At 39.4% G+C, this 13,162-nt stretch overlaps 1 protein-coding gene across 6 annotated transcripts in view; it reads right to left on the bottom strand.

Annotated features, from left to right (window-relative positions):
* CCSER1 (coiled-coil serine rich protein 1) overlaps positions 1-13,162 on the bottom strand; it is a 1,155,725-nt gene that overhangs the window by 808,913 nt on the left and 333,650 nt on the right. For all 6 annotated transcript variants that reach the window (XR_008445082.1, XM_054029822.1, XM_054029821.1 and 3 more), the window contains exon 5: positions 7,104-7,224. Coding sequence is in view for 5 of the 6 variants with exons in the window: in XM_054029822.1 (XP_053885797.1) it covers positions 7,104-7,224 (121 nt within the window). In the remaining variant the exon portion in view is untranslated. The remainder of the gene's footprint in view (positions 1-7,103; positions 7,225-13,162) is intronic.

Genomic DNA, 13,162 nt, shown 5'->3' with positions numbered 1-13,162 from the left:
CTAGCTTTCCCTCCCACACCCTTTGTTAGACACTTGCAATGAAAGGGAAGATTCCTCATATCACGATTCTATCTCTGCATCTTCTTGATTTTGATTTTAAAGGCTTAAGCCTATCTTCAGCATTTCCTACCCAGATAAAAGATTCTTTAGAATAAGTGTTATCATCTGTGTCCTTTCAAGAGAGACTGGCTGAACTATCACCATAGCAACACAAAGAGGCCTTGAAAACTTGCACTGAATGTCAATACATCATTTAAAAAAATGTTTTATTACTACAAATTTAAACAATGGATCCATGTTATGTTCTAGACCAAATGTGTTTACAAATCTGGGAGGGAGGGAGGAAGGGAGGGATAGGAGAGGGTTGGAGAACGCCTACTTTCATTCTGATTATTAACTTTTGCTGAGAAAAAAATAATCCTTTGCTGCATTTCACAGTGTGCTGTGGAGAAGGAGGAGAAAGGATTCACAGAAAGTAGCTTCTTATTACTCACTTAACATTGATGCCATGCTTCATCGAGGACAGAACATAGGAGAAGTCACAGCCCTTACCCTAAGGAGATGACAACTTCCCACCCTACCAAATGCATCTGGCACAAGAGCAGAGCAATGTGTATTCTTGGCACTCCCCCAGCCTCAAGAGAGCATAGTTAGATGCCAGAGCATAGTTAAAGCCCTCAGCTCCACTCTACAAGTGTAATTAGTACCACGTAATAGGGATTGGGGCATATTATTCTTTTTTTTTTCCCTTCTCAGTGAAGCAGAGGATATCACCCCCAGAACTTTCTGAGCAATGACTCCTTATTGCCAGCAAGAAGGCCTAGGAGTCTGTGCTTAGCTGCTGCCGCTCTCTAACCAAATGTACTTTTAGTGAGGGCAGGATTTTGCCTACTGCGTGCAAATCAAATATGATCTAATAATTTCCCAGATATGCTTAATGAACAGCTTTCTAATTAAATATTTATGAGCTCCTCCAAAACAAAAATCATTGGGGGGGGGAAACGTGTGAGATAAAATTGGTCTGTTTCCCCCCTAGTGCCACTGTATGTTGGCTTAGGAGCTCTTCAAAGAATTTGAACTTTCCTGCTACCTCTTTTGGCATGTTCATTTGCTGCTTACAGTAATTAAGATAAACAAATACCATATATTATTTAAAAACGTTAAGCACTTTTGTTCCCAAGACATAACAACAAAGTTAACTAAACATTAGGCAGTTCAAACTAAAGGCCTATTTTAGTTGGTTCCACTTTCTGTTTTTGTGTTGGATGGCTGTCATGAGGTTGTTTTGTTTTGTTTTTGGTAATTTTGGGTTTCTTGCATGATTTCCAGGTAAGTTTCCTGATTTTTTTCCTTCCAGTGTGTTGGAGTATGTAATGATTTCTTGTTTGAGCTAGTCCCTTCTGGAATATGTGAGGTTCAGGAGGTGGTTCTGCATATTTGGAACTGTAGGTTGTGGCCAGAGGGATCTAGATGGTGAGTCCTCTGGAGATGGTATTTTGTTTCTTGTATTTCCTCAGGAAGTAGATGACATGGTTAAGTTTCGCCTCCTTTTTCTTCATGCTGTGGAGTTTCCATTTTACACAGCAAAATTCAATATCTTCCACTGTTTGCAGTGTTGTTGCAGCTGTCCCAGGATATTAGAAAGACAAGGTAGATGAGGTAATATCTTTTATTGGACCAACTTCTGTTGGTGAGAAGACATGCTTTTGAGCTTACACAGCAGTCTTCAGGATCCGTGAAAAGTACTGAGTGTCACAGCTAAACACAAAGTGGAACAGATCGTTTAGGATAAGGAGTTAACACAGATTGTAAAAAGCAACAGAGAGTCCTGTGGCACCTTTAAGACTAACAGATGTATTGGAGCATAAGCTCTCTTGGGTCTGACCAAGTGGGTATTCACCCACGAAAGCTTATGCTCCAATACATCTGTTAGTCTTAAAGGTGCCACAGGACTCTCTGTTGCTTTTTTACAGATCCAGACTAATACGGCTACCCCTCTGATACTTGAAACATATTGTAAGAGACCAATCAAGGATCACCCACACTTACTTACACAGATCCAGTAACCACCCCGAACACACCAAGAAATCTCTTGTCTACAACCAGGAACTCAGAACATAATCCAAGGAAAAGTCTGAGATGCATACCTTAGCATACTTAAAACCACCTTCACCAAACAAGGACACTCCTTCCAAGAAGTAGATTGCATCATGAAATGGGCACCCAAATACCTCGAATAAACCTGCCTTAATACAGAAAAAACAACAACCTCCAAATGCAACCCCCTTAGATACCACCTACCACCCACACTGGTATCATTAAACCCCAAATTCTTTCCTGAACCCCCTCTTTTGGCCTTCAAACAGCTCACCAAGCTCATCATTAGAAGCAAGCTCCCCACAGATCAGGACACACCAACTGAAAGTGGCACCAGACCCTACCAGAACAACAGATACAAAACCTGAAGACATATCTTCACGGTTCATATGATAACCCCCACAACACACCTTTCAAGTTCCATGGGTCCTACACATGCCTATCACAACATGTGGTGCACCTCATCAAGTGCACTAAATGTCCTAACAACAACTATTTGGGTGAAAGAAGACAATCACTATCCTCTTGAACGAACTCACACAGAAAAATGATGAAAGATAAAAACACTGCATCACCTGTGGGCGAACCCTTTTCACAAAATGATCACTTCATATCTGACCTCTCAGTCCTTGTCCTCAAAGGAAGACTGCACATCATCTTGAAAACATCAGTCTGGGAGCTTAAATTCATAACTTTGTGAGATACGACAAATCGTGGACTGAATAGAGACTCTGGATTTGTGGCCCATTACAACTATCCATAACCCACTAATTCCCTCTTTTGTCCTATGACAGCAGAGATGTTAACTGTCCACTTCACTTTGAATGATCTCTTACAATATGTGTTAAGTCCTTATGCTGAGCAATTTGGTCTACCTTGTATTTAGCTGTGACACTCTGAGTGCCTTTCCCAGACATGAAGAAGAGCTCTGTGTAAGCTCAAAATCATGTCTCTTTCACCAACAGAAGTTAGCCCAATAAAAGGTATTACCTTACCCATCTTGTCTTATTTATATTATTACACATTTTACTTGGTACTTATATATACAGAGCATCCGTTCCTAGCCTTAAAAACATATAGCATACTTTCCCATTAAATATGTTCACTTTATGGTCTTCTCAACAAGACCATTTTTATAGCCATGTTTGCACCTCTGTCATACCACACTACTGCCTCGCATCATTATTGGGGAGCACACCCTCTTTCAACAGTATTTGGTTATTTATTTCAATTTTATTTACATCTACACACACCCAAAAACATTTTCAGAAAGACGCACAGAAAGTGTACACCCAAGATACTGTTAAGTAGACTAACTCCTACATTCTATTCAGCAAACATCATCTATAGTTTAGTAATCCCTGATTTTACAATCTAAAGCCTTGAACCTCCAAGCTGCTCCATATAAATGGAATCATCCATCCATGCAGAGTTGAAATGAAGTCAGTGTGGTTCTGTATGGCGACTGGAGCCTGACAATGCAAAGCCAGTTTGCAGGCTTGGCATCTAAGAGGGACACAAACAGAAGACACACTGGGATATCTAAATGCAGGAACACATTACTGGGTTTGGGGTTTTCCCCCCAATTCTAAATTATTTATTAGTGGCCCTCATAGAAAAAGCAAATTTTAAAGGAGATGTTGAATGAAAAGAGGGTCATAGTTTAATGAAGGAGGATGGAAATGATGTTCGTGTAGACAATAGCGTGGAAAAAAATGTATGGAGATAGGAGAAAGAAATGAAAGGGGCATTAAGAATGGTGCTCCACAACACTCAGCCATTACGCCTTAATCCTCCCAGTAAACTGTAGCCTTGTATTTTATTTAAAGTGAATTTAATAATGTTGTATTACACCACCATGGGGTTCGGCTCTGGTGGCTTCAGTTTCGAGCTCAACAAAGTGAAAGCCACTTCTGATATCTGCTTCCGATTTAGAGTGTCTAGGAACACACAAAGACCAAGGATAGTGACCACACATACAAGTACACACAAGTACAAGATCTGGGCCATGTCTACACTAGCACTTACGTCAGCAAAACTTTTGTTGCTCAGGGGTGTGAAAAAACACACCCTTGAGTGACATAAGTTTTGCCAGCATAAGCGCTCATGCGCACAGCGCTATGTCGGTGGGAGATGCTCTCCCGCCAACATAGCTACTGCCACTCATTCAGGGGGTATTATGATGTTGATGGTAGACTCTCTTCCACTGGCATCACGCGGATACACAAGCACTCTTACAGCAGCAGAGCTGTATCAGTACTGCTATGCCACTGTACGCTTCTAAATATAGACATGGCTCTACTCTGTTTTACAAGTTTTATTAAAGTTACAATTAAGGTTATGATTACCCAAGCATTTAAAAATCCTATAAAGACCTATGCACAAGTTACAAATATAGTTATACTGACTTCCTTAACAATATTCTTAGGGTCTGATGGATGCCTTACCAATTAATCATCAGGAGAGGGATGATTCCTGCTAGCATTTTCCTGTAAATAATTAATTTTACCTAATTTGAGAGCCCTCCTTTATCTTGTGATTATGACTTCACTGACATTCTGTGCATTTGCACGGAGGTGTCCATTCACGTTTTCCTCATTTGTATTGTGTCCCCCAAGAATACTGGGGCACTCCATTTTTCATAGGTTCCTTTTATTCTCATTAGGAGTTACACAGATAGTGCACCCTGCGGTTAGAGCATGTGTTAGAAAAATGTGACTATCAGGTATCTTGTAATAAAAAGTTAATCTTGCCTTTAATTTTTCACAATATCACTCACTGACAAATCTTTTCTAATTTTGTGGTATAATTCTTTGGTCACTTATGTCAAGGATTTCTTAAATCTATGGCCTAGTATTGCTAAACTGACATTTTACAGGCCTCAGCTTGTAGGTTTGCGATTCAGCCCTAAATACTTAGATACCTAATACACACTTATGTCTAAATACTAATCAGTCTCATACGTCTATAATCCTACAACTTAAATCTATTTAGCATACAATGATTATATATGACATGACATGTTAGTTAATCATAACATCACACAATAAATGAATGATAAAATTAAGTAACTGGTTCCAATGTGCTTTGAAAATTTCAAGATAATTTACTGAAATCTTAATCAAAGATATGCTCAGCAGTTCTGGAGATGTGTTTCCCTCCTGCCCCCTGTATAGTCTGGGAGATGTATTGTTACAAATATACTAATCAAGTGATAGTATTTGCTTTCGATTCATGCAGATACATTCAAATATGTTTCAGCAGTCACAGTGCAAGAGGTGCACATTTTGAAGTATGCAAATCTCTACAGTATCAGAGGTCAGAGCTTGTTACTGAGACCCGTGTGTGCATGAGACCAGAGACATTTATATGATTGCCACGGTGCTTTTGAAAACATCGCCAGTGTGTTTTTAAAGGGGGGAAAAAAACAGACTTGCTAATATCAATTAGGTGAAGGAAAAAGTCAACCAGGAAGCATCATTCACTCCTTGAGCACATACAGAAATTGCCTTAGACCAAATCCACAAGAGATTACAAAGGCGAAACTGCAGATCATTATTAGTAGTGGAGAAGGTAGAACAAAGAACACTGCAGGTTTGCCTCTCAGTGGAGGGAAAATACAAATTTACTGTAGTGTTTCAGCCTGAATACTCTAGATCCCAGTCCAAATCTTTGAGTCCTAAAACCTTCTTCAAATACTTTGTATTCAGAGAGGTACAGAAGGATATGATGCAGAATCATGTTCCTAAAATACCATTACACACTCTATAAAAATATGTTCCAATATTTGACTGAATGTAATAGTAGCAAAAGTAATGTCTATAATGTAGCTAATCATTTAATTATAGATAGACTCACAACAAATGACTTATCTCAAAAGTGGAATACATATTACAGTTGGATACAGGCCTGAGCCATGGAGTTCAGATCTTGATCTGGATCTGAATTCAAACTGCCTATGTAGGTTAGAAGGAATGGGGATGGACAGACTTCAGATCTGGTGTCACGGGTCAGATCTGCTACTGGTTGCAATAAAATAGAAAGAGCGCAAATATTTCTAAGTTTGATCCTGACTTACCACATTTGAATCTAGGTTGAGGACCTGATTTCTAGCTTCTTAACCTTTCAAAGTTTGCAAGTGTTCAGACTAAGGTTTTGTGGAAATAGAATTTCTGATAATAAATATCCAAAATTAAGTTTCCTTACTGCTAGCTGAACTGAAGATAAGGACTTTAATGCAGCCCGAAGATCTATCCTTGAGTAATGATGGTTGATACAACAGAATCCTAAATTATTTTTAAAATTACCTTGTGCATTTTAAAATGTATGGCCTACAATTTTAACTGCAGTGCTTTGTCACTGCACAAAGTATTTTCTTCTTTTCATTAAAAATGTGTCTTTTCCATTCTCCAAGAACTCAATTGTTAAGGAACAACCATCCTGCCTGGTATTTCAAGATAAATGCTGCTACCCATGCTGTGGTTATGATTCTCATCCAAAGCAGTGGTGCAAGATATCAAACTACAGTCTAATTTGATAGGATTTACTTGGAAGCCCACTACTACACTCCTGAAGCTGCCATCAGACCTTACATCAAAGCAGTAAAACAGTCACTGAGAAATACTGAAATATCGAAGTAGAGCAAAGCTTTTAGGAATGAATGGTCTTTATATTATCAGTTACTGAATAGAAAGATTATGCAAGTATTAAGAATTATTTATATAGAAATAAAAAACCGTAATAAAACTCTTTAAAAATCTATTTCCTGGGATATGAATGTCCGTTGCCTACCTCACACTGAAAAACCACCTCATTACCACAACCACTGGAAGGTGTTTACTGTTAAACAAAAGAAACTTACCCAGGCTCAGGCCAATTTCTGTCCTCAGCTATATCATCATAAATCTTGGGGAAGTGGAAAGGAATTGCTCATGCATATCTAAGGGCACAATTTGGTTTTGCTGCTTAAATTGCAATGGAAACAAATATTTTAACAATTCACTCACCGTTTGGCCACATCAGGCAATTTTGGCTCTTCTTTTTTCTTTGCTTCCCCAGGTGGTTCTATGGGTGTAAGTACTACGGCAGCACAGGAGACTATGGACTGATATGAATCTTCCCGGCAAACTGTGAAGATAAAATACTTTGAGTATTCCAAAGCAGACTCGATGTCAATTTAAAATTTATATAATCATCAGTTGACATTCACAATATGATGAAAAAAAGAAACACCACAACACTACATTGCATACCTGACTACACAGCATCTCAATATAAGGGTTATTGTAATGAGCCCCACCCAGCATAGACACACTGATGCTACAAGATCACTTTAAGTCAGCGATGGGGTAGCGTTTCAAGGAAAGGGTTATGGCAGGCTTAGAACCTAGTACTAATTGGTATATGGGCTTGATCCAGCACCAAGTCTTTCCATTGAATGCAGTAGGTTTTGGATCAGGCCCTCCAATACATCCTTGTGGGCAACCTAATTTATCTTCATTGCTGAGCTTCTCAGGAGTAATGGAGCAAAACTCTTGTGACCAATTTGCATGGAAACAGGCCACTGAGAATATATTTATGATTCTATTGGTGGGATATGCCAATATTTTATTGTCTGTGAAAAGTCCTCCGAAATTTTGCTACCTGTTTATCAAGGAGTCTCTCTTTGTTCTGGCATTCTCATCATCTAGGGGTTCCCACAGATTATTTTCTATATTGTTATTCAACATCAACTGTCCACTCTTGCTTTACAATATCCTCATGGAAAATCCAAGACTGTTGTGAAATTCAGCATGTATTTAATCAAGTAACACATAATAGTCAATATTAAAAATAATTATAAGACATTGTAAGTGTGTTTCAAATAGAATAAATTCTTCATTTTAATGAATACATTTGCAATTAAACATGGGCTGGCCTCAACCTGAGCATCACCAAGTGGCCAAAGGTCATTCTACGTCATTCTGCCTCTGTTACCCCTCTCTTCGGGGCTGTTTAAGAACTGATTGTCCACACGTAGTTCAAACAAGCTCTCTCTTGGAGTCTACTTTATTGAGTCCTCTGGTCCTCTAGTCCAGTGGTCTCCAAACTTTTTTGATAGCGCACCCCTATCAGTAAAAAAATGTTGAGCATGCACCCCCTGCTGCGCTGAAGCGAAAAAACCAAAAAACAAAACTGCCGCGCATCCCCAAGGATCCTCTTGCGCACCCCACTTTGGAGACCGCTGCTCTAGGCCTTAAGGCCAGTTCACTGTCTGCCTGCTGATTAACAAAGCACAAGCTCATGCAGTCTTTGGCCCAGCTGGCCATCACAAGTCTCTTCCCTGCTTGGACAGGGTCTCCGCGAGGCCTCCCTGCCTGAAGAGCCTTCTCCCACTCTCTCCTGCTTCTTCAGCTTTTTCCCTGCTGATTCAGGATCTGCAGAAGCCTTCTTGCTCCCGGCAGTATCTACAGCCATAGCTGCAATCTCCTTGTCTTCCCCCCTTTACTGCCACTTCCTGCATTGTTTTTAACATGCGGATCACTTGATGCAACCCAGGTGTGTCTCATCCTGTAACCAGGGCTGGCTTATCCCACGGTCTCCAGCCCATGAGCATCCATCCCTTTGTGACGTAATGAGCGAAAAGCTTTGTTCTCTCATTCTCTGCCTTTTATAATCTTCCCCGGCTCTAGTGGCTAGATTGTTACCTCAAAATCCAGTCCAATTAAGGGACAGTGGATAGTGAATAACTGTGCTGACCCAGGAACAGGACAGGGACCTAACTGTGATTCTGAGAATAACAATTTGTATGCCTTATTTCATGGTGGAAGTATGCTGCATCCAGGGCCGGCGCAACCCATTAGGCAACCTAGGCGGTCACCTAGGGCACTAAAATTTGGGGGGGCGGCGACCGCGGCGGCATTTTGGGGCGGGACCTTCCGCCGCCTAGGGCGGCAGAAAAGCTGGCGGCGCTCCTGGCTGCATCAATCCCTTTTCTGCCACAGATGACTGCCACCTCCACCATGGCTCCATGATGGGATGGGACAGGAGCGCATGGTGCAGAGTCTTGGCTCCACCCTTTCATCTGTGCAGGAAGAGGAATAGCAGCTCTCCCCCATGCAGATGGTCTGGCAATGTGGGTAAACCACACAGAGGAATAAGGGGGATATTTACTGTCTTGTGCAGGCATGCAGCAGGGCTCATGACTTTCCTGAGTGATTAAACTGAACAGTACAGATGGCCCAGGCATGGGCAGAAATCCATGAGGTGTTGACAGGAAGAGAAGCTGTACATTAATCCTTAGTGGAATTCAGGTAACTATTTTTGAATACACTTGACATCTTCCTGGATTTTTTATCCTTATATAATAAAATATTTGTGTCCCTTCTTGAGTCTGTCTAAACCACTGGAAACATAAACAGAACTAGTTTATAAAATGTCACTTCCATCTCTTCCTTAAAAGTGATGTCTATAACCTAGTCACTATCCTATATATTGACCAACAAAAGAAGGCTGACTCCAAAGACAAGTTGCAGCCTATACTTCTCTATATACTTTATTTTATATCTGGGATATAAACTGTAGCTACGTACGTATAAACGAAGAGGCAAATATTGTGTGTGTGTGCACATGTGCACTGCCAAATGCCCTCTCCAATACACATGCAAAAATAGGACAGTACTGGACCAAGCAACCATCTTTTGCTCTTATTTTATAACAGTAGACTGGGTGCCCTTCCAACAGCTATAGTTTCATACTGTCATCTTGCAACTTGCAGAGTGAACATCCAGAGCTATCTGATCCCTATCTAAAGAACCTGCAGAGGATATTCTGCCTGATAATCTTGATCAATTAGTGTTTCTTATTCAAATAATCTTTTCCAGAAGAAGTTCATATGAGCGGACCAACTCCTGAAATCTGACTACTTTAGTTTAGTAGGCAAGTGGTTTACTTGTGGTAGAATAACCCCCTTACACATATGGTTAAAGGTGAAGGTGAAGCCTCCTTAACCCTGCAGAGGTTTATTTGCCTGATCAAAATTTATTCTGAGTTTGGGACATTTGATCAACTGTTTCTTCTCCTTCCAACTTCACGCAGAGATGCAATGTTGGCATCATTTCTCAAAGCAACTACATCACTACCTTGCTATCTTGAATCTCTGCATACCCAGCAGTACATCATTATGGTACAGGGTAATTAACTAAAATGTCATGAAAAGGTGGCAACAAGAAGCAATATTCATATCCTCTCCTCTTATTATCTGTTCATAAATTTCATTACAGAAATAAGAATATGCCTGACTGCAGGCTATCAGCTTTCAATAAGACTAATGGTGAAAGACTGCGTACTTTTTGAGGACATTTTGCTTTCACATTTTCCACTTCTTGTTTTCCTCTAACAAAGGCCTCCCTCCCCCCGCCCTATATGTACTGCTAGCATAAACAATCATCGGTGTAATAATTTTATATAGTACCTTTTATCCTGAAGGATCCCAAAACACTTACAAACCTCAAGGGGTTTGTATACACATAGAGATTTAGCTGTCAGTTAACTATAGCCACTTCTGGGGTGAAACAAAATCTCTTTGCAGCACACTGGGATGTTACACAAGTTAAGCCATTTCCAACTGAAACTGCAGGAAGAATTTAGGTAAACAAAATATAATTACCGGAGTTGAAAGTTAGCCAGAACACCCCAGTATAAATGCCCTCTCACTCTATTATTAAATTATTTGTTAAAGTAATTGCTTTATTTCGTTCTATTGTCGTACTGAGTTTTGTTTTTGCATGTATTACTGTATTTTATGATGTAGATTTAGGATATGCTATTTTTGAAGCTGGAAACAGTTCTATCAAATTATTTATGCGTATATGCTTTAATGTTTATTCCCCTCTGTATGTTATGGTTCACTAGCCCTTACTAATGATACTTTTTTCCTGGTTATGTTAATACTGTTCTTGTTGGATTTGGTATAGAGATAAATTTGTGAAATACTTACTTATTTTCAATTCAAATACTGATTCCAATTTGTACCACACGACATGAGTAACAAGTAAGGGCTTCCTGACATCCATGAATAAGAAATATACCCATCGTCAAAAGTAGATGATTAGATTTAATATATTTCACTTCATTTATTATCAGCAAATAAGCAGGGCAGTAATAAATTCAGATACGTACACGTTTGAAAAAAACAGTGAAATGTAGTGTCTGAATTTCCAAGCTCATGTACAGTTTTGGCTCATTGCCTAACTACGAGTAAGGTTCTATTCAACATGTGTGGCCCAATGGGAGAAATATACAGAGTAGCACTACTTCTGCCATATGTGGTGATTTTTTTCAACACCACATGTTTGTGTTACTATACTAATCACTAACTTGCTTCACAAGAGCTGGCCCTGGCCCTCTAAACAGAAATATTTAATATGAAATCTGAGATCCAGTTTTGCTCAATTTGTAGGATAGAAAAGATAATTGCTCTTTTAATTGCCTGCTAAATGCCAGGAAAGTGGTAACAAAATATGTGAAGGACATGCAAACTTCGTGGTTGGATTGGCACTAGATGTCTCATTAGCACATGTGCTTTTGCAAACCTCCAGAATTTGTTTGTCCTTGAAACCCATTCATTACAACAACTGAGCACGAAATCAGAGTTAAAGTATATAAGCAACTAATTTTATACACTACATAACAATTCCTCTTGCTGTCAGAAACAGTAATATTTATTACCACAGAAATGCATTAGAAATTGAAAAACTTCTGGCAAAATATCTTGTAAGTCACATACAAATGAGACAGTACTTTCTAAAAACGTTCTCTCCTTTTTTTCATAGTACAAGGACAGCTCTTGTAAACAAACTCATAATGACTGCAAAATAAAGAAAATAATGAGAAGAGCCTGGGTCCTCTTTATGGTCATTTAGGGTATGTCTACATTGCAATTAGACTCCTGCAACTGGCCCACACCAGCTCACTTGGGCTATGATGTAGGTGTTCAGACTCAGGCTGCAGCCCGAGCTCCGGGACCCTCCTACCTCACAGGGTCTTAGAGCCAGTGCTCCAGCCCAAGCTCAAATGTCTACACCACAATTAAGCAGCCCCTTAGCCTGAGTCCCAGGAGTCCAAGTCAGCTAGGCTGGCCAGCCGCAGGACTTTAATTGCAATGTACATATATCCCCTGAAAAATATTAATGTACTTATTTTATAATAAGGAGCTTATATATATATATATATATATATATATATATATATATATATATATATATATATATATATATATGATAACCTCCCTATGAATATATGTCCACAGATTACTGAAACAGGAAAATACAGTCATTTCATGTCATGTACATCTCTTCTAACATTCTTCAACTTGTGCTGTAATGAAGTACTTACAGTTTTGTTGTAACCCCTGAAATTTCATTTCAAATCTTGGGCCAGGTCACCACTATAATTTTACATCAGTATAATTACATTACTCAGGGGTATGAAAAATCCACACACCCCAAGGTCACTGTTATAGTGACCTAACCCCTGATGTAGACAGCACGATGTTGACAGGAAGACTTCTGTTGACATAGCTACCACCTTTTACAGAGGTAGATTAACTATGCCACTTCACTGAAGCATTTTAAGTGTAGACCTTGCCCTTGATGTTTAATGAGTAGCTCAGATATTTACTACTAGCTATTCCTGGCTCAGGTCAATCCTGGTTGGTTTATGTACACCCAGAAGATAATGTATTACCAGAGGAATATATTGTCTTTTCTTTTCAAGAACAACGAGAATTACTAACATATCAAGTTTCTCTTAATTCAGGTCATTAACTTTATTAATACAGAAGTTTTAACTCCCCTACTTAATAATGCAAATGGCCAGGAGTCATTAACATCTGACAGCTGTTCAATAACCTGTGTGAAAGTAGTGGCCTCAGTCCAGCTCCCAGTAGAAAGGTATCCAACAAAAAAAAAAAACCACTACAAAAGGTACTAATTGGCATCATAGCTGGGATAATTGAATCATCATTAACTGGTCATAGAGGGTGAAATACACTCTCACTGCCAGAGATGGTTCCTCCAAGGAAACA

The sequence above is a fragment of the Malaclemys terrapin genome, chromosome 5, assembly GCF_027887155.1.
Source record: "Malaclemys terrapin pileata isolate rMalTer1 chromosome 5, rMalTer1.hap1, whole genome shotgun sequence".
NCBI lineage: Eukaryota > Metazoa > Chordata > Testudines > Emydidae > Malaclemys > Malaclemys terrapin.
This window is presented reverse-complemented; position numbering and strand designations above follow the sequence as displayed.